This window comes from Chrysemys picta, chromosome 6 (genome assembly GCF_011386835.1).
Source record: "Chrysemys picta bellii isolate R12L10 chromosome 6, ASM1138683v2, whole genome shotgun sequence".
NCBI lineage: Eukaryota > Metazoa > Chordata > Testudines > Emydidae > Chrysemys > Chrysemys picta.
In genome coordinates, this window is record NC_088796.1 from 11,661,574 (window position 1) to 11,683,795 (window position 22,222).

Sequence of the window (22,222 nt, forward strand, 5' to 3'; positions counted from 1 at the left end):
TTGGATCATGCACCAAATCAGTGTCACTGACCCTTCTCTTCTTCCAAGTCCTAATGGTCACACTGGGCATTTGTAGAAACTAAACATGTCAGAAGGAAATCCCATGATATGGAAACGGCTAGTGAAAAACTCCTATTTGGAAAACAAGTAAATATCTTGAGGCTGTGTGTTTTCATTCCCCTTTCTCATCAACACCCTGTGGCCTATTGGCTGTTGCTGGAGGAAGAAAAAAATCATAGTTTGCTCCTGTATTAGCATGGAGAAGGGAAGATCTGACCTCGCCACAGCTGAACTTGGCTGTTAGTTGTTTTTGGTGCTCAAATTGGCTCATTAGACAAGCTTCCAAACCGGCTCGAGTTCAGTCTTCTTCTTTTGAAGTGTTATGAGACTTCTCTCTCCTATCTGGTTCCAGCAGTGACTCAGGAAGAACAGAAGCACGAGGGCAATATTGTAATCCCCTGAGAAAGCAAATCATGACATTTTGGTCTTATACAATTATTGAATCATTTTAGGTGGAAAACTTAAAGGAGAAGAAAGCAGACGCTTTCTGAGGATGATGCCGGAGGCTACGAAGACACCTTTCCTCCTTCCCTCGCCCCCAACCCTGTGGTGCCATTGATTTCTGGAAGCAGAGTTTGCATTTGAATGCAATGATGGTTTTATATTGCAGCAGGGAGAGATGGGAGCGAGGTACAGTGCGCTCCTTGCTGCTGGAGAAAGCCAGTGGCTTGTGATTGCATCTCCACAGCCTGATTGAATGCCCAGGTGTTCCGTGATTTATAGCGGTTGCATGTTGATTTAGGAGCTGTATCTGTGACTGTCATTGGTGCGGTGTCTCCCTGTTGCATTGACGTGGTATTGTTGGAGTTTTCAGTCTGGATATGAAAGGTGCCCTGCTGGCCCCCAAGGATGAAATTGCTTATTTTTTGTTTCAGGTCCTGCCTTCCAGTTCAACTAATTGGAAAACACAATTGTGAGCTATAACAAGGGGCTTTTGTTGTTGTTGTTTATCACCCCCACCACCAAACGGGCCATGTTAGGCTCCGAACCTAAAGGTATCAAATGGACAGATACAGTCAGCAGCAAGAGTTTGGGGTCATGGTTTGCCCCCTGGAAGATATACAACAATAGCTCTTCAGGAGGATTGCTGCTGCATGTTGGGTTTTTTTCCTCTTACAAGGGAAAGGTTGGGACATCCTCTCCCATTTGAGCCCTTTCATTAGCGGTGTGATTGGTTGCGAAAGGCTATTGCTGGAAAATTGAGGTGCACACAGGCAGCAAAGCTGCCTTTCAATGCAGAATCGCAGATATTCTGATGAGACATCCCAGATCACTTGCCTGCAGTGTGTTGGGTTTCCTGCCATATTCCAGCTTTTCAAGGTGTCTGTCAGCCTGGGGCCAGATTCATTCCCAGCATAGCCCAGGGATAGGGAGCCTGGGATGGCAGCTTGTGCTTCACATACTCTGGGTCACACTGGGAATGGATTTGCCCCTGGTCCTAGTTAGTGCCCTCAGAGGTGCACTAGCTGTCACCTGACTCCTCAGGAACCCTATGTGCCTTGCAGCATTCCTAAATACCTAGCATCCCATTGCCTCCAATCTAGCCCACAATGCCCACTTCGTTGCAGATCTCGCAGAGGGGCCACTCCCCTGAGGGTATTCCTCTGGGCTTGGGTTTATGTCTATTTCACGTTCTCTTTGTGCCAACACAAAAGGGCCATAGAGGAGAGATGAATTCCCCTGTCTTGCCTGAGTTCTAGAATCAAGCTCTTGGTACCTAAACATCAGTGTTAGCAACACAATTACATTTTGCCTCTCTAAATTCTCACTACAGTGTCAAACAGAGGTGTTCCCTTCCTGTCGATGGCTGTTTTTTTATAGTTTTTGTGCACTGCTGTTGGCTGTGACATTCCACCCTAGAGATGGCTGCGTTCCAGTGGAGCCACACACAATTCAAATGTCGGTCTATTTTGAAGTACTTCCAAAGTCCTCTGAATGTAAGGTGCTATATAAATGTAAGCTGGTTTTGATACATTTGGAACAGTGCTTCCCTCCTAGTCCTCTCACCTTTTCAGGATTGCTTGTTACATTATACTCTTTCGTGCAGGCATTCTCCATACCAGCAGCCCACTTTTTCCATACTGGGACACACACCCATTTAGCCACAGTCTAAGCAGGATGCCGTCCCCCAGTTTGCAATCTGGGAGGTGGTGATTCCCTGAGCATCTGGTGCTTGATCCAAAGATGATCCTTTGTGGGGCCCTATGCAGAGGATGGTGGGTGTGGTCCCACCCAGTTCTCTTCCCACCTGTGTTGCCATAACTGGTGAGACTGTTTGTTTCATTAGAAATAAATGATACTGCAAGCGTTAGCAGTTTATTAAGCCTATTGAGAGGCATGCTGAGGCTCTGCTGTTTGTCTCTAACCTCTTTCCAAAATCTGCCCCTGGGCCTGGCGTATTAATATGCCTCTCCTGAAATGTGATCCGATTTCTCCACTCCATTCATCATACTAGAGCGCCAAGGGTAGGAACATGAAGACTTCTGGAAAGGCCAGCCCCAAAGAAGCTGCACACTCGGCATAGTTCTAAAGCTGTCACTGGCTTGTCTTGTCTAATGTTAAAGGTTTCCCATGTTATGACTACATGTGTTATGGGGCAGTTGCGGATCCCCAGCAGAGATCAAAATGCCATTGAGTAGGTGTTGTACATGTAATAAGAGACAGAGTTTATAGACTAAATAGCAAAGATGACAAAGTATTATTTCACCGATGGGGAAGTGGGACATCGAGAGGTTAATTGATTTGGCCTCGGTCACACAGAGTGTCTGTGCCAGAGCCCGGAATTAAACCAGATCTCCAGAGTCTCGGTGTAGCATGTTCCTAGCTGCCTCAGAATCAGGAACCTCTGGGTGTTCCCACACTGCATCCCTGCATTAAAGAGGGGCATGTTAGCAAGCTTTGTTGTGGAGTTCGATGGACCACACTTTGGTCATGCCTTTAAATGTTGGCCATGAAAGGGTCAACTTTCCTTCATTGAACTAGTTCCCCCTAAATCTTACCATGAAGTATAGGCCTTTTGTGTAAGCCACACAGCCTGTTCAGGTGATCTGATGGGCTCCCTGCAGCTCTGGAAATCTTTCAGATCTCTCCGATTTTGGGATTCGCTCTGACTGGAACTGCCTTTGATTTGTAGTGACTGAGTGTATGACTGATGTTGCTCTATGGTCTCCGATAGGATTCCCCCCGCCCCCCCTTGGAAATGAGCTGTAAATCTAAATGGCTTCTAGCCTAGTGAAATCTGCCAATGAGTGAATCAATCAGTCAGGCTCAGAAACGTTTCCTCTGGTTCCAGGGAGATGTCATGCCGGAAAATGACTCCCTGATAATTGAGAAGACTTACGTTCCCTCCACATGTCCTCAGATTTACGGCAAATGCTATTTTGCCCATTAGGGGGGTGACACAGCCCCTGACAAGTTAGAGGAGAAGATGAAGGAAGCAGGCAATAACATCCTTCCTTTAACTTCATTTAACAGAGTAAAACTCACAGGGGCTGCACGTGGATAGAGTTTCTTCTGACTGAGGGGTCCAGAGCAATTGGAATTAAAACTGCCTGAGTGCAGGGGGCTGGACTTGTTGACTTCTTAAGGTCCCTTCCAGTCCTACATTGCTGTGATTCTAAACTCCACTGCAGATCTTCCAGCCCCCACCGCAGCAAACACTTGGTGCCGGGAAGAGGCATCTGATAAATTTTCTTCTGGTGGGATCCCAGGAGTATTACAATGCAGTCTGGAGATGTCTATCCTAAAATCCCTTTGTATGGCTGAGAAATGAGCAGTGTTGGGTATTTTTCCCCCTTTTAACTCTTCCTTCATATAGTGGCTTGGGAGAATGGCGTACAATCTAGCTAGAAATTTCCCTTCCCTTCACAAGGCCTTCTACAGACCTATACAGTGTGCATGACAAGGATGCACAGAACATGGTTAGAATGACCTCCAAATGCATAATAATCCAATTTAGAATGCTTAACCACTGGTTTTATTTGATGAACAACTACCTGTCTCCTCTTGGAAAATATTATTCTGAGTTGTTTGGACTTTGCCTTTCTTATTCTTGGCATACATGTGAGAGACTGGCACACTCCAGGAATGTTTTGCCCATGAAAATCAACAGTGACATAAGATTTGTATTGTGGAGTGCTGAAGTATTGCTGTGCTGAAAGACTTTCTATAGTTTGGATTGGGTTGCATTTTGGGATCCTTGTTGTACTATATTAAAACTCTACCAGGTTCCAAAGGGTGGTTTTCAAGGTTGTGTGTGTGTATCCCAACCAGAAGTAGTTCCAATCAAGGAGTCTTTACTCAGAAAACAGCATTTGGTCCCCCCTTATTGTAAACTAGTCAGAATTACGAGATGGACCCAGACTGCAAACTTCACTTCAGATCTGAACTTCACCGCAGTCCGACACCATTTGGGTCTTTGAATGGGCTCAGTATAGATCTAGGAGCCAGGTTTGGATCTATCCCAAGTGCCCCAAAGTTTGGGGCAGGCATCTGAAGAAGTGGATTTTTTACCCACTGAAAGCTTATGCCCAAATAAATCTTTAAGGTGCCATCGGACTCCTCACCGTTTTTGTGGATACAGACTAACACGGCTACCCCTCTGATACTTGACACCAAAGTTTGAGCGAGTTCAGACCCAGAGCTTTGATCCAGCCTGTTGCAGAGATAAGATTGGCAGTGAGGTTTTCATTTGGATAGGGATCTGAACTTCCCCCAAATTCAGACTGGCAGGTTGAGTCCACAACCATCTGGCTGGAAGGAAATAAGAATAAGCATGAACTTATGCCCTAGATTCAAGCCCAACCTCTCTTTCAGAGCAGATCTTGAAAACCAAGATCCTGACTGCTCTCTGCAGGCTAATGATTTTGTGGTACTTTTGTAAGAGCCCGGGGATGGCCCTGGTGTTTTTGGCCGAAGTTTCCCCTCCTCTCACTTTCCTGTGCCAGTTGGCTGTCTCCCTCACTGCAGTGATGACTATGTTTCAGCGGGGTGTTGTGTTCAGAGAATGGGAAAAGTTCAGCATCTGCTGAAGAGACCAATGTTGAGGTTTATCCATCACTAACTTTTTTTCTCTCATACCAAGAGGTATGTGACAGGAGCCCAGTTTTCAAGCACAGGTGACAAAGCCATTCTAATCAACCTGGGCTGAGCTCAGCTCAAGAGATGCTGTGGGTGCAATTTCCACACTGGGGACACCTGGATCCTGCATTTTTAGATCAGATCCAGTTGCCCATTTGAGGTGTCCCAGTGCCCATCCAAACCTCGGATTTCAACATCCTGTTAAGATACCCCCAGTCTGTAGAGCACACCCACAGCATCTCTTGAGCTGAATTCAGCAGAGGTCAGTTAGAGTTGGGGAATAGCATGGCTTTTAAGTGAGGAATTACCACACAGGCTGTATTCACTCCCTCCCTTAAACAACATCAACTTCTGCTCTGTCTTCACAGGGCATTAGGGATGGAAGCAATCATTCCAAAGTCTCTGTCTATATGGAGACAGTCCATTTCTTCCTGATACACTCCAGCAGCAAAGAGCAATCAGCCGAATGAGAGCTGAGCAAATTAAGCGGCTGAGTACTATTTCAAAGGGGAACATGGGCGGCATCAGAAATTTTCCATCAGCTGTAATAACGCCAATTACTTTGCCAGTTGCTGATTCCGCGGTGATTTGTTTAGCTCAATCACGTTTCGGACTCTTGCCGGGGCTGATGGGCTTTGTTTACTCTGAATGTTCATTTCCAGGGCTTCTCTCATGGTGCGTCTCCCTCCCATCCCCGCTCTGTCTGTGCCAGGTTTATAGCTCAGAATATTCCTCCTCCTTTCACTCTGCTCATTTCCAGCCTGGGCAGATTATCACTGGGGGGTGCTTGGGCTGCTTTGAGCAAATCCCCTTGTCTCCTGCTTTCTGGGGGGGGGGGGGGGGGGGGGGAGGGGGATTGAAAGCACTGCGGGCTGCAGCTGCTGCTGCTCCCTGGTACTGCCTGAAAGCAGAGATGGTGTCCCAGAAAAATCCTCTCTATAGACTAACCAGTCGGTCCACAAATACATAATTCCGATCGCCAGCCAAGGATCCTGGCCATTGCTGACAGGTGGACTCATCACCATGTCAGAGCGATCCCAGCCGTGTATCTTAGGGAGGTTATGGAGGGCCACAGGTTCCTCAGGGTCTGAAAACCCGACCGTTGGGACGGCTTGGTGTGTTGATCTAGGGGAGACAGAAAGATGAGGAGTAAATATTTCCTTCCCTCTCCTTGTTTGACTTTCCAGATGGCCAAGACACTGGGAGAAAATCTCCCTGTGGGAATTCAGCTGCAGCTTCTCCTGCCTGTTTACATTTTGGTTGCCTGGGTGTGTGTCTGCAGCCACTTTGTACAAGAACGGGGATTCTTCTCTTGCTAATCGGGGAAGAGAGCTAATCGGGGGCATTTAAGGAGCGCATCTGTCTGATTGACAACTTGAATGCAAACTGCAGGGACAGCTAGCAGGGATCTGAAAAGCTGATTTAATTTCCCTTCAATTCCTTCAACCACTTCGGGTCAGGGCCGTGGCGGGCCGGACTGCGGCCGCTTCTCTGCTCCTCTTGCCCTCTGCATGCGGTGGCTTTGCATGTCCTTTACCCTTGTGAACACGTGCCAGTGCAATCTCCTGTAGGAGCCATTAGAAACCCCACACGGGCCAGCTTCTCTCCCCATTTTGGCTCGCCTGTCCACAGGAGGAGGGGGGCAGGTGCTCTGCTCCCACCTCCAGGCCAGCCTTCACACCTGGGTCTTTTCATGCTGCTGGCTGGCTGCACAGCTGACTCCAGTAAAGACTGTGCGTGTTTCCAGCAGGAGGCATACAGGGAGAGCTGTCAGGTTGATAACAGCAGCCTTCTAACTGTGGAGCACTGCAAGTATTGAAGCTGTGATGAACAGCAGAGAATTCATACAGGGATCGTTTTTTTTTTTTTTTTTTTGAGAGGCACTTCAGGCCAATGCACTTGTTTTTACTCTGTCCTTTCTGCTGTAGACAGCGGGTCAGATAATGTGAACAGCTCTCTGAGAGGAGTGTAGTGGGGCTTGTCTCTGTGCAGTTCCTTGGGGAGAGGAGGAGACCCCAGAAACATGAGTTAATGTGGGAAGTATCAAATATACCTCTACCCCGATATAACGTGACCCGATGTAACACGAATTAGGATATAACACGGTAAAGCAGTGCTCCGAGGGGGCTGCGCACTCCGGCGGATCAAAGCAAGTTCGATATAACGCGGCTTCACCTATAACGCGGTAAGATTTTTGGGCTCCCGAGGACAGCGTAGAGGTGTAGCACCATTTGGACTATTTCAATTTCAATCTTGTGGACGACAAATATGCAGGTGGCTCCCCTTTGCCTCTGGAACCTGGCTCACCTCCTAGTCACCATGACTTGTTAACGATCTTGTTAAAGGGAGTACAGCAAAATAGAGACAATGGATTTCAGGAAGGCGGATTTTGGTAAGCTCAGAGAGCTGATAGGTAAGGTCCCATGGGAATCAAGACTGAGGGCAAAAACAACAGGAGAGTTGGCAGTTTTTCAAAGGGACACTATTAAGGGTCCAAAAGCAAGCTATTCCGCTGGTTAGGAAAGATAGAAAATGTGGCAAAAGACCACGTTGGCTTAACCACGAGATCTTGCGTGGTCTAAAAAATAAAAAGGAGTAATGTAAAAAATGGAAACTAGGACAGATGACAAAGGATGAATATAGGCAAACAACACAGGAATGCAGGGGCAAGATTAGAAAGGCAAAGGCACAAAATGAGCTCAAACTAGCTACAGGAATAAAGGGAAACAAGAAGACTTTTTATCAATACATTAGAAGCAAGAGGAAGACCAAAGACAGGGTAGGCCCATTGCTCAGTGAAGAGGGAGAAACAGTAACAGGAAACTTGGAAATGGCAGAGGTGCTTAATGACTTCTTTGTTTCGGTCTTCACTGAGAAGTCTGAAGGAATGCCTAACCTAGTGAATGCTAATGGGAAGGGGGTAGGTTTAGCAGATAAAATAAAAAAAGAACAAGTTAAAAATCACTTAGAAAAGTTAGATGCCTGCAAGTCACCAGGGCCTGATGAAATGCATCCTAGAATACTCAAGGAGCTAATAGAGGAGGTATCTGAGCCTCTAGTTATTATCTTTGGAAAAACATGGGAGACAGAAGAGATTCCAGAAGACTGGAAAAGGGCAAATATAGTGCCCATCTATAAAAAGGGAAATAAAAACAACCCAGGAAACTACAGACCAGTTAGTTTAACTTCTGTGCCAGGGAAGATAATGGAGCAAGTAATTAAGGAAATCCTCTGCAAACACTTGGAAGGTGGTAAGGTGATAGGGAATAGCCAGCATGGTTTTGTAAAGAACAAATCGCGTCAAACCAATCTGATAGCTTTCTTTGATAGGATAACAAGCCTTGTGGATAAGGGAGAAGCTGTGGATGTGGTATATCTAGACTTTAGTAAGGCATTTGATACGGTCTCGCATGATATTCTTATCCATAAACTAGGCAAATACAATTTAGATGGGGCTACTATAAGGTGGGTGCATAACTGGCTGGATAACCTTACTCAGAGAGTTGTTGTTAATGGTTTCCAATCCTGCTAGAAAGGCATAACAAGTGGGGTTCCGCAGCGGTCTGTTTTGGGACCGGCTCTGTTCAATATCTTCATTAACGACTTAGATATTGGCATAGAAAGTACACTTATTAAGTTTGCAGATGATACCAAACTGGGAAGGATTGCAACTGCTTTGGAGGACAGGGTCATAATTCAAAATGATCTGGACAAATTGGAGAAATGGTCTGAGGTAAACAGGATGAAGTTTAACAAAGACAAATGTAAAGTGCTCCACTTAGGAAGGAACAATCACATATACAGAATGGGAAGAGACTGTCTAGGAAGGAGTACGACAGAAAGGGATCTAGGGGTTATAGTGGACCACAAGCTAAATATGAGTCACCAGTGTGATGCTGTTGCAAAAAAAGCAAACATGATTCTGGGATGTATTAACAGGTGTGTTGTGAGCAAGACACGAGAAGTCATTCTTCCGGTCTACTCTGCGCTGGTTAGGCCTCAACTGGAGTATTGTGTCCAGTTCTGGGCACCGCATTTCAAGAAAGATGTGGAGAAATTGGAGCGGGTCCAGAGAAGAGCAACAAGAATGATTAAAGGTCTTGAGAACATGACCTGTGAAGGAAGGCTGAAATAATTGGGTTTGTTTAGTTTGGAACAGAGAAGACTGAGAGGGGACATGATAGCAGTTTTCAGGTATCTAAAAGGGTGTCATAAGGAGGAGGGAGAAAACTTGTTCACCTTAGCCTCTAAGGATAGAACAAGAAGCAATGGGCTTAAACTGCAGCAAGGGAGGTTTAGGTTGGACATTAGGAAAAAGTTACTAACTGTCAGGGTGGTTAAACACTGGAATAAATTGCCTAGGGAGGTTGTGGAATCTCCATCTCTGGAGATATTTAAGAGTAGGTTAGATAAATGTCTATCAGGGATGGTCTAGACAGTATTTGGTCCTGCCATGAGGGCAGGGGACTGGACTTGTTGACCTCTCGAGGTCCCTTCCAGTCCTAGAATCTATGAATCTATGAATCTGCTGGATTGGTTGTCAGTTCCTGCAATTTGTACCATACACAAAGAGACACAGGGGAACAGCTCATGGCTCCGACCAGAGAAGCAGTAGGAAGCTTTAAGGGGCCACATAGGTGGGATTTGAAAGAAGGAGGGGACAAATGGAGTATGTTGGCTTCATTCTGTTCTTGGTTCTGCTAGTGTCACTCCACTGGGCCTGATTCTCCACTGCCTGGCACCGTGGATAGTCATTTATGCCAGTGCAAAGTGGCACCAGAACAGAATCTTCACTTGCATCTGACATTAGTAACCGTTTGCACCTGGTTTGCATTCACTCTCGTACAGGTGTAAATAAAATAAGCTGCAAGAGCCATTTATCCTTGAGGTAAACTGAGGCACAGGAATGGGTTAAGTGACTTATCAATGGTCACACAGTTTGTCAGTGGGAGAGCCAAAAGTAGAATACAGGAACCCCGACTCTCAATCTCCTGTTCTAGCTGCTAGACAACACTGACTCCCACACATAAATTGGGTACATTCATAGAATACAGTTGGTATCTTGCCATAATCAACAAAAAACCATTAGGTATTGTCCAAGAGTTGTATTGATTTGTGGATGCCTAAGGTGAAATACCTTTAAAAAGGGCCTGATTGTCAGGAAGTTCTGAACATTTGCCCTTTGGAAGTCAAATCCATTTACCATATCTCAGCTTGGGAACTCAAAATCACTAATCTCTTTAGAAAAACATATCTCTTGTGATTCAACACTAACGAGGGATAGGTCCAATGTTTTTGTTTATATGTGTCAATATTATAACTGACCCTGTATTTTGTGATGGCAGAGGGATTACGAAGCTGAGCATTCTTTGTTGGCATGGCTGTTCCTGTGTTTATATTTAGGGCATGCCTGTCTTCTGGTCACACTGTAATATTAGCCCTCAGAGTCAGATCATTTTGTGGCTCTGTATCTACAGTTAAAGGCCACCATCACATGGTCTGCCTGGCAGGTGGTTTTCCCATTGTCGAATTCTAATCCTTTTCGGGGGTCATACGTTGAATAATAACGGCATTTACCATAGGAAGTAAAGACAAGTTTGCCATTGGCCTCATTAGGGAGACTCATTGTTGTCTTACTGAGTAAAATGATCTTTAGTTCCCATCTGGATACACTGTCCCTGGCAGGGTAGGGGAAACCATTCTATACTGGTCTGCTTTGAGCTCTGCAAAGATTTTGGTTATGTCAAACCTAGGAGAATTAGGAAATATTTGCTTGTCTCATCCTCGAACCAAAACAATTCAGGATAGGTTTGAGCAATAGGGAAAGGAAGGACAATACCATTTTACGGGATGGGAGGCAGCATGACTTACTGGTTAGGCAGCAGGACTTACTGGTTAGTGCATAGGCCTGGTGGACACAGGAGTGCCGCCAGCTTTTCTGCCGCCCTAGGCAGCGGAAGGTCCCGCCCCAAAATGCCGCCCCCCACAGAGGCGGCGGAAGGTCCCGCCGCCGAAATACCGCTGCGGTCACCTAATGGGTTGCGCCGGCCCTGGGTGGACAGGAGACCAGGGTTCTAAACTCAGTTACTGTCTTGCAGACATTTCTGTGTGTCAGTTTCCCCATCTATTACATCTATATTGGTGCAGATGTAGATGGTTTATGTGCCATTACAGCCTGCGACCTTAAAAAGGCACATTGGTGATGATACCAGGTTCAGTGTTGAGAGCTTAGTGGCACACTTCACAGAGCATTGCGAGGCTAAATGAATTCATACCCAGATGGGACAACACTAGGGAAATACAGAGTGCTATTATTGTAAAGAGTTCACTTCACATGATTAGTCTAACCTTACCTGGAAACAGGTGTGCTGCATGGGGCCAGCCCAAAGTGTGTGTAATGGGATCAGCGTGTGCAGGGCAGCATGGCTGGGACCATATGTCAGGGCACAACTTATTGCATCCCCCCAAAAAAAACAACATGCTCCCCCTCTTCTAGTTCATGCTGCCACACTCCCTAGCAAGTTATATTGTAATAATGGCCATAGCTGGGCCTCTCTCCTAATGGTCTGTTGGCTGCTAGATTTGGCCTTACCCCTGTTTCTATGCAGGGACAATAATGGATAGAGGAAGCTTCATACACTCCTTTCCTCACTCACCCAGGGTATCTGCTCAGCACAGGGCAGGATGGAGTCCTCTGGGTGGTATTCACCCGCAGTGCAAACCTGTGCCCTATAGCCCTGCAACATAGGGCAAGTTATGGGCCCTGCATGTTTGTACAGCAGAATAAAAGCCAGAGACAGGTCATGTTAAAGATGCTGTCTCCCCTCCTGTGGGGAAAGTATCAAGCCCAATTAGGACAGCGAGGACAGCTTGGAACTCTCTGGAGTTCATTGCCTGTTTTTTCCAGTTTTTTTTTTTTTTTTTTTTACTTTAAATGAAGTCTGATCCGTTGTACACCATGTACGTAATGCTTTAGGACTTGTCTACCCATTGCATGAGTCTGTGCCAGTGGGGTGTAAATTCTAGTCTGCACCAGCACGTCATGCACTAACGAGGCCATATGAACCCTGCTGGCATGCACTGAAAGTTCTCCAGTGCGTGTTAACATAGTGTGTTTAGTGTGCGCCAGCAGGGGCTGCACGGGGCAGTTAGTGCGCGACACGCTGGTGTGGACTAGAATTTACACTTCACTGCTGTGGACTAATGCACCATGTAGACAAGCCCTTAGGTTACGCTCGCAGGTATTGTTCAGGTCAGTAATATTGAGTACTCTCAGTATCTGATTGGGAGGAAAGCTGGCATTTTGTTTTGGTCAAATTGACCTATCTTGATATTGTGAATGAATGTGGTAGGAATATAGGAATTGCCAGCAGTCCATCTAATCCAGTATTATCATGGCTCTGGCACTGGTCTGAGTGAGTATGGCAATCGCTATGTTTTTAGCACATGCCTTCACAATGGGATGACAAGTAAGTTGTAAGCTAGATTGGTTTGACTAAAACTAGCTGACAGTGGGTAACATTTTCTAAAGTGCCTAATGACGTAGGAGCCCAAATCCCATTTTCAAAACAGATTTAGCACCAGATTTTTAAAGGCGTGGGAATAAATGTTTTTCAAAATTCCACTAGGTGCCTACCTGCATTTTAGTCACCTAAATACCTTTTTAAAATGCTGGTTCCTAAATCACTTAGGCACATTTGATAATTGTACTCTGTGTCTATTTATTTTTTTCCCAGTATAATAAATAACTTGTTTAATCTTCAGCTTTTTCTAATGAACCTAGATGGAAGCACAGCGAGGGTGCCTTTGCTTGCTAACTATTGAGGTGCCACTACAGGAGATTTGGGAACAAATTGATAAATTAAACAATAAAAAGGCGATCCGGGAAATTACAGGCCAGTAAGCCTGGCTTCAGTATTAGGCAAATATGTTGAAACTGTAGTAAAGGACAGCATTATCAGACACATAGATGAACATGATATGTTGGGAAAGAGTCAACATGGTTTTGCAAAGGGAAATCATGCCTCACCAGTCTATTAGAATTCTTGGAGGGGGTCAGCAAATATGTGGACAAGGGTGATCCAGAGGATATACTGTACTTTCAGAAAGCCTTTGACAAGGTCCCTTACCAAAGACTCTTTGGAGGGAAGGTCCTCTCATGGATCGGTAACTGGTTAAAAGATTGGAAACAAAGGGTATGGGTAAATGGTCAGTTTTCACAGTGGAGAGAGGTGAATAGCAGAGTCCTTCCAGGATCTGTACTGGGACCAGTGCTGTTCAACATGTTCATAAATGATCTTGAAAAATGGGTAAACAATCAGGTGGCAAAGTTTGCGGGCGATACAGAATAAGTCAAGATAGTTAAGACCAAAGCTGACTGCAAAGAGTTACAAAGGGATCTCACAAAAATGGGTGACTGGGCAACAAAATGTCAGATGAAATTCAGTGTTGATAAATGCCAAGTAGTGCACACGGGCAAACATGCATACAAAACGATGGGGCCTAATTTAGCTGTTACCACTCAAGAGAGAGATCTTGGCATCATCATGGATAGTTCTCTGAAAACATCTGCCCAATGTGAATCAGCCATGTAAAAAGCTAACGGGATGTTAGGAGCCATTAGGAAAAGGATAGATAATAACACAGAAAATATCATAATGTCATTGTATAAATCCATGGTGAATCCCCACCTTGAATACTGCATGCAGTTCTAGTTGCCCCATCTCAGAAAAGATATATGGGAATTGGAAAAAGTACAAAAAAGGGCAACAAAAATGATGAGGGGTATGGAACAGCTTCCATACGAGGAGAGATTAAAATGACTGGGACTGTTCAGCTTAGAAAAGAGACAACTGAGGAGGGATGTGATACAGGTCTATAAAACCATTAATGGTGTAGAGAAAGTTAATAAGAAAGTGTCATTTTTCCCTTCCTATAACACAAGAACCAGGAGTCACCCAATGAAATTAATAGGTAGCAGATTTAAAAGAAACATCAGGAAGTGCTTCTTCACACAACACAGTCAGCCTGTGGAACTCGTTGCCAGGGGATGTTGCAATGGCCAAAAGTATAACTGGGTTCAAAAAAGAATTAGGTAGGTTCATGGAGGATAGGTCCATTGATGGCTTTTAGGCAAGATGGTCAGGGATGCAAATCCATGCTTGGGGTGTCCTTAACCTCTGACTACCAGAAGCAGGGACTGGATGAAGGAAGGGGCATGACACTCTCAAGAATTGCCTGCTCTGTTCATTCCCTCTGAAGCTTCAAGTCCTGGCAACTATCAGAAGACAGGATACTTGGCTAGCTGGACCACTGGTCTGACCCAGTGTGGCCGTTTGTATGTTCTTGAATTTCTTATTTCAGGAGTCTGCCAAAAAATAACTAACACACCAGTGGAAAGAACTGAAATTTTAGAACTACGTTTGCAGGATTCCCCAGTGTTGCTATCAGCAGCTTCCCAACCTGATCCATTCAGTTGGTTCTTTGATGTACAATTAAAGCTGGGGAAAAATAGCTGTGTGTAATGTATAAATAGAAAAGAGGAGAGATAAAGGTAGTGTTGAAGTCAGGCGTTGACAGCTTGGCATGTGAACATTAAAGCTTCATTCCACTATTTCTTCTTAAGAATGATTTTCTGAAAATGTCCACTCCCTTCCCTGTCCTGAACCCCGGAAAATTAATGCTTTATTTACCTTGCAGCCACTTTGTTCAGTTTAAATTGTACCTAATCTGCTGTTACATTTTTTTTTTGCTGTATTTCTTCAGTAAAAGGAAGACTAGTCTCTCAGACTGGATACTGTACTTTTATTAGATTCTTTTTCTCTTTATCCATATAAAAATAACATTCTTCCAGGAGGAAGCCATAAGATTTACGCATACTTACTGAAGAATAGTTGGCATGTGAAATCAAAACCTACTGCTTGTTGCAAAAGGTCATAGTGTGCAGTGTTTCCACAAGCACCAGGGATGAAGCAATCAGGCACATTTTGATTAATCTGAGCGAAGGCTAGCGATAGCGAACCTGTCTGCATGCAGCATCCTGAAGGCCTGTTTCTGATCCCATGCCACTTGTACACTGGTGTAACTCCATTTGCCTCAGTGGAGTTTTTCCTGATTTACAGCAACATGCAGATCAAATTCTGGCTCATGAGAGTCTAAAAGTAGCTGATGAAGAGGACCAAATGAGTCCCTTAAAACTGTAAGGAAATGTATTAGAAAGGACATGTTTAGAAAAAAATGAAGAATGATCAGATGAATGGTATAAAAGACCATTTTAGCTTCTACCTTTAAAGAGATACTGTAAAGAAAAAAATACATTAAAATATTTCAATATTAGTAATCCCTGAGATTAACAACACTGGAATGGTATCGGCAATCTCATCTACTTTTTCTTTTCTTTCTTTTTTTTTTTGAAAGGTTTCAGAGTAGCAGCCGTGTTAGTCTGTATCCGCAAAAAGAAGAACAGGAGGACTTGTGGCACCTTAGAGACTAACAAATTTGTTAGTCTCTAAGGTGCCACAAGTCCTCCTGTTCTTTTTTTTTTTTGTTTCTTTCTCTCTCATTTATGTGTTTAATTCATCTTGGTTTTGCCTCTTTCACTTTTATTTCTAGTCAGTTTCATTTCCCAATTCCCCTGCCTTAGCGCAGTGCTATTGTGTTTAGATTCACAGCCCTGGAGGGGAGACTTAAATTCAAATAAAGAATGTTTCCACTGAATTATTCTTTAACTGTAGAAAAAAACATTTCTATTTGCAAAGATTAGGGCTGTTTATTTAAGAGAGGAGATAAAGTGGCATATTGGAGGTGAAAACAATAAAGAATAAAAGTCTGTCAGGCCTACTACAAGTACCAGGAAATTCAAAAGCAGTAAATTTAGAATTTATGAAATAAAATACTTTAAGAATTGGCAATTAACCTGTGTGACTCTCTGCTGAAAGATAGTACTGGAACAAAGAACTTAATGGGATCCAAAAAGGAGTGGACATTTACGGACTCAATCCCACAAGCTGCTTATTACGCTAGTCTTGAGCCAATAAAAGGCATAAGCATGTGCTTAATGACACTGGGTCTTCTCACATGCTTAAAGTTAAGCATTTTCTAGAGCGCTTTATGGAAAACAAGAATACTTACAGTTACACTGACCAGGTTAAAATTTTCTACAGGATGTTGACATTCATGCTTCAGGAAAGAAGTCAGGCAACCACTATCTGCTTGAGGTTAGTGAGAAACTTCCTTTCACATGTGTATCATTTCATAATTGTCCATTTTGGGGGTTATATGTCTCCTTCTGAAGCATCCAGTGTTGGAAATGGGGTACTCCACTTGACAAACTGTTATTCTGCTCCCGTGAGGCAATTCCTACACTCCCGTTTCCCTGCAAACAGAGAATAACATCATAACTAAGAGGCCCAGACACGACACTAAGTGGAAAAGTGCTCTTGGTTGTTTTAAGTAGGAGAGAGACAGAGCTTGCAATTCAATCTATTTTGTGAAATGTCTCCTTGTGAATGTTTTTACATTAAAACACAGAGAGAGTCTCATATTTATAATGGCTGTCCGTGGCTTGTGCAAAGGCTGGATTAGTTTGTAAGGACCTTTTAGTGTCTTTTAGTTCTGTATTTGTACAGCACCTAGCACAATGGTGCCCTGGTCAATGATTAGGGCTCCCAAGCGCTACAGTAGTACAAATACATAATAATAATGATTAATCATTTCCAGTTTGTTGACCATCCCATTCCATCTCCAGAAGAGAAATGCAAACCTTGAGCATTCTAGCCTGTATCCTGAACTTCCTGAAGACAAAAAGATGGTCAATTGGCCAAAGACTCCTATATTTAAAGTGTTTCAGCAGACTGCAAGGAGAGTTGCCCTGTTTTTTTCTGAGGACACCGAAGTTTTGAGACTGCCTAGGTGCAAATGCACGTGGGTGCTGCAGTCATTACATAGGAATAAAGTGACAGTGACAAGTTGAACTCTGCAGTAATAAAGCATGAGGAGAGTTAGGGCTGGGGGCTGAATTCATTTCTAGACATATATGCAAAGCAGTAATAAATGAGCTAGAGTTTATTATAGGGAGAGCATCAGGTCTTCCAGCTGCTCTGTTAGGACTGCAGGCCAAGATATTTAATTATGCCCTGGCGTCCTCCTTTAACTAGATTATCACAGTTACACAGTGACTGCTGCACCCCTCCAGAGCTCTAGAGCATCACTCTGACGCCTTCGCTTATAGAGACCCTGCTCTCTATGAAGGAGAGATTTGGGATAAAGTAAACTGAGGCTCTTTCAATATACAAAACCGTGGCAATTACAAGTGTGATTTCCGTAGATGAAATAAATCTATCTAGTGCCAATCCCCAGGGTCTTTAGGCACCATATTCAAGAATGTTAAGGTTCAACATCATCCTGGCAGGGACATAGTCTCTTCTCCACTGTCTGTCGGGTTGTATTCCATAGGTTGTCTTTCTCTGGGGTTGGAAGGATATCTGTAGGTCAGGGTTTCTGCTAAAGAAAGACCTGTGCAAATAGATGTGCCTGGAATTGTGTTCTGTGAGACGATCCATATCAGACCTACTCTTTATTGAATGCTTATTTTGGTCCTTGATTTCCTCCGGAATCTCTCAAATCCTTCTCTGAAGGGAATTTCACATTCTTGTACTGGCCCATGCATTGTGAATGTTTTGTACAGTGCTTTGAAGTACTAGGTGAGTGTCGAGTTCATCTTGGAATTATTAAGATAAGTGCAGAGGCAGTTTTGATTAATGATCACAGCACTGGGAGTCAGGAGTCCTAGGCCCTATGGCTAGTTCTGATAGTGACCTGCTCTGTGACCTTCAGCAAGTGATGTAACTTTTCTGTGTATGAGTTTCTCCCTCTGTATGCCTGCTACCTTTAGTGGTGTTTATAAGCTAAGTGTTTTCTGGGTCTCCGGTGCAAAGTATAGAGAAAACTCCTGAACCCATTTGTTTTAATGAGAGTTTGGCCTGAATGAAAACTCGAGGATTTGCCCCATTGCTATTACTACCTATGTAACAGCTCATCGGTGGAGTCATTCCTAGTGATGCATTTTTTCTGTCAGTATTATCTTTTCCTTATTTGCTATTATTATGCCTGTTAAACTTTGAATGGCCTCTAAAGAGGGTGAAACTAAGAGTTTCCTCAATAAAGACTTACGGTAAAAAGGGTGAGGCATTTTGGAATAACTTAGGCAGGGGTTGGCAACCGTTCAGAAGTGGTGTGCCGAGTCTTCATTTCTTCACTCTAATTTAAGGTTTCGCGTGCCAGTAATACATTTTAACGTTTTTAGAAGGTCTCTTTCTCTAAGTCTATAATATATAACTAGACTATTGTTGTATGTCAAGTAAACAAGGTTTTAAAAATGTTTAAGAAGCTTCATTTAAAATTAAATTAAAATGCAGAGCCCCCCGGACCGGTGGCCAGGACCCGGGCAGTGTGAGTGCCACTGCAAATCAGCTCGCGTGCCGCCTTCGGCATGCGTGCCATAGGTTGCCTAGCCCTGAACTCAGGCAATGACCACACATTCCCTTGCACTAGAGGCAGAACCCCTAAGCAGTGGCTGGCTCGGAGGCAAGATTATAAGGCCAGAAGGGACCACTGTGACCATCTAGTCTGACTTCCTGTAGAACACAGGCCATAGAACTTCCCTGAATTAATTCCTGTCTGAACCAGAACATAACTTTTTGAAAAGCATCCATACTTGTTTTAAAATGTTCCAATGATGGACAATCTACCACGTTGGTAAGTTGTTCTAAAGGTTAATTATCCTCACTGTTAAAATGTGTGTCTACCTTTGGGTAGCTTCAACTTCCAACCATTGGATCTTGTTATATCTTTGTTTGCTAGACTGAAGAGCCCATTATCATTTTTTTTCTTCACCACGTAGGTACTTGTAGACTGTAATCAAGTTGCCTCTTAACCTTCTATTTGTTCAGCAAAACAGATTGAGCACTTTGGGTCTATTGCTGTAAATCTTATTCTCCAATCCTTAAACATTCTCGTGTCTCTTCTCTGAACCTTTTCCAATTTATCAACATCCTTCTTGAGCCTCCCTGGCACCTAGTCCTATGTTGGACCACTAAAATTACACCCTTCATTCTCTCTTTCTCTTTCTTGCTTGCATGACTGGTAGCTAGGGTGACCAGACAGCAAATGTGAAAAATCGGGACGGGGGTAAGGGGTAATGGGAGCCTATATAAGAAAAAGATCCAAAAATCGGGACATCTGGTCACCCTACTGGTAGCTGAGCTGATGAATACAGGGAAGATTGACTCTCCGTTGCTTTGCATGTAGTGTTAACTTTTACACTGTTTCACTTGCACAACCATTTACGCTAATATAAAGCAAGTGCAAAGCAATGAAGAGCTGGGCCCATGGTATGACCTTTGCCCAATATACTTTTCAAAAGGCATTTCAGTGAAGTGTAGCAATCTGCTTCTCGCAACTGTGATGGTGAATGGCACCATCCATTGAATACACAGGGCCATGTCGCGGGTCAGGAGGTGCTGACATGAATAGCCATGGTGGAGGAGGTAATAGGTAATGGCCCCAGTTGTCTCTTGAGTTACAAAGAGGCCTCAGTGGAGGAGTAAGAGTGGTATGCGGCCATTGGTTTGTGTGTTTGACTGTCCTGAAAAATAAATGTGCTGGTTTAATTGATTAGCTTTGTGAAACTGGGTCCATTTCTGCTGGGAAAGCTCTACGTCCTGCTCACCATGTGACTGCATTATTATGCCCTTGCCTAGCACAAAGGAAAATCTGGCCCTGAATGACACAAGCAATGTGCCTCTACTAGAGCTGTGTAGCTCATTAGTCACATGACACCAGACCTGGTAGCACAATTTAGGAATGCAGGTATTTGGGACTCCTCTGGAAAGACCCTGCTGAAAGATCTCCAGGGCGTACTGTACTAAGCACAAGCCACCCACCCCTCGGGTTTGGAAGAGAGCAAATTCCTTTCAGGATTATAGGATTAAGAAGCTGAAAAGTGATTCAAATTCTTCATTAAACAGAAAAAGAGAGACATGAGGGGAAGCTCTTCAATGCATGCATCACTCAATGTGTTTTCCTTGTAATTAGAGGAAGTTATTGAAAAATATTTGAGGGGATTAAATTCTCAGAGTATATGTGCCGGTCAAATAACATGAGAGTCTGCATTCTTCCAAGTAATCAATGGAGTGACTTGAATGGCGAGGTTCAAAAGGACACAATTATTGCTAAAGTGCCATTGTAATAGTATGCACTGTACTGTACTGCAGATGGGCAAGCCTGAGGGTTTCCCAGCAGGGAAACTCTGCTGTATTTGAAAAAACCAAAGCCCTTGAGGTTCACATCTGGGATTTTCCACAGAGGGTCGAAATCTCAGCCAGGCCATTTCCTGATCCTCCTGGAAAGAGACGCTCCTGATTTCATGAGCCAGTGGTGGTTTAGGAACTGAATAGTGCTTCACTCTCTTACAAGAAAAAGGGGGGAAAGAAGAGAAACTGTGGGAGGTAAAGAGGAAAGAGAGAGGATACGTCTACACAGCAAAAAAAAAAAAAAAAAAAAAAACCCTGCGGCAGCGAGGCTCAGAGCCTCGGTCAATTGACTCAGGCACGCAAGGCTCGTGCTGCAGATCTAAAATAGCAGTGTAGATGTTTGGGCTTGGGCTAGAACCCAGGCTTCAAGGTCCCTCCCATCCCTGGGTTGCAGAGCCTGGGTTTCAGACGCTGGGGGCTAGTCAAAGCCTGAAGGTCTACCCTGCTATTTTTAGCCCTGCAGCTTGAGCTCCGCTGACCCAAGCCAGTTGTCCTGAGCTGTGAGGCTATGTCTACTCAGCAAAGAAAAACCCGCAGCTGCCCTGTCCCAGCAGACTCAGGCTCACGGGGCGGGGCTATTTCATTGCTGTGTAGACTTCTGGGCTCGGGAGCTCTGGGACCTTTGCACCTCTCAGGGCCCTAGAGCCCAGTCCAGAAGTCTACACAGCAATGAAACAGCCACGCAGTTCAAGCCCGGCAGGTTTTTCTTTGCTATGTCGATATACCCTGAGACTTGCTGCCACGGTTTTGTTTTTTGTTTGTTTATTTGCAGTTTAGACGTACCCAGAGTGGGACAAAGACAACAGAAGAGGGAGAATTCCTGTGTAAAGAGGTCAAACTTTCCTCCGCCCCTCTTTCCTCAGAGGCTTCATTATATCTGATGAGGTGATGATGTTCTGCTCATGTAATGAGGTCTTTAAGACAATGCATATCGGGCCTACTCTTTGTAACATGGTTCCTACCAAATCGGATGTTACATGTGTTTTGTATTTACTTCTCTAACAGTAATATTTGTCTGTCTAGTGTCCTTCCCATTATTTCATCCTTCTCCACTGCTTGGAATACTCTCCCAAATGCATGTTTCTCGATGCTAAAAGGTAGCTCAACGAGCTAGCATCTGCTTCTCCTGGTGTTCATATTGGAGGAAGTATGGTACAGCGGGTAGAGCCAGCGAAGGGTGGTAAGGACTCCAGGGCACCTTCTCGCCTGCTGCAGACTACGACAACTCCATTCTTATGGGGTGGGGGGAGATTCAGATGGCTGGAGTCAGATCCTCCTGTTAGTTACATGCACATGAATGACTTCAAAAGACAGACACCCCTGTTTGAGGGGAGATCGTAGCCCTAAGGTTCTGTCCCTGGGTTGGCTGAAGACTTCCTGTGTGTCCACAAGGATGTCATGTCACCTGTCTCAGCCTCCTCCTTTGTGAACTGGGGCTAACTCTTATCCTCCCAGGAGTGTATGAGGGTTAGTTAATGTTTGTCCAGTGTTTTGAGATCTTCAGATGAAAGGTCATCTAACTACCATTGAGAATAAACATTGCTTACATGTTATAGGGATGTTCTGTTATGTCCCTTATGAGTTTGTGTCCTGCGGTTGAGACCCTGTCAAGATATGCTAGAGCTGGTTGGAAAATGGGATTTTCTCCCCCCAGTGGAAAAAAATGGCTTTTTGATATCCCCCTCTCTCTTTTTTTTTTCTTTCAGTTTGGTCAAAAACCAAAATGAATGTTTCCGTCTGGTAGCTCCAACCCAAGAGCAGCTAAAGATCAG

General features: G+C 44.3%; 1 protein-coding gene across 4 annotated transcripts in view; it reads left to right on the top strand.

Annotated features, from left to right (window-relative positions):
- The window catches only part of SETBP1 (SET binding protein 1), a 325,800-nt gene that overhangs the window by 163,598 nt on the left and 139,980 nt on the right, over nucleotides 1-22,222 (top strand). For 2 of the 4 annotated variants that reach the window (XM_042850713.2, XM_024103393.3), the window contains exon 3: nucleotides 16,302-16,355. The exons of the other annotated variants lie outside the window; for them this stretch is intronic. In XM_042850713.2, coding sequence (XP_042706647.2) covers nucleotides 16,302-16,355 — 54 coding nt within the window. The remainder of the gene's footprint in view (nucleotides 1-16,301; nucleotides 16,356-22,222) is intronic. 4 annotated transcript variants of the gene reach the window in all.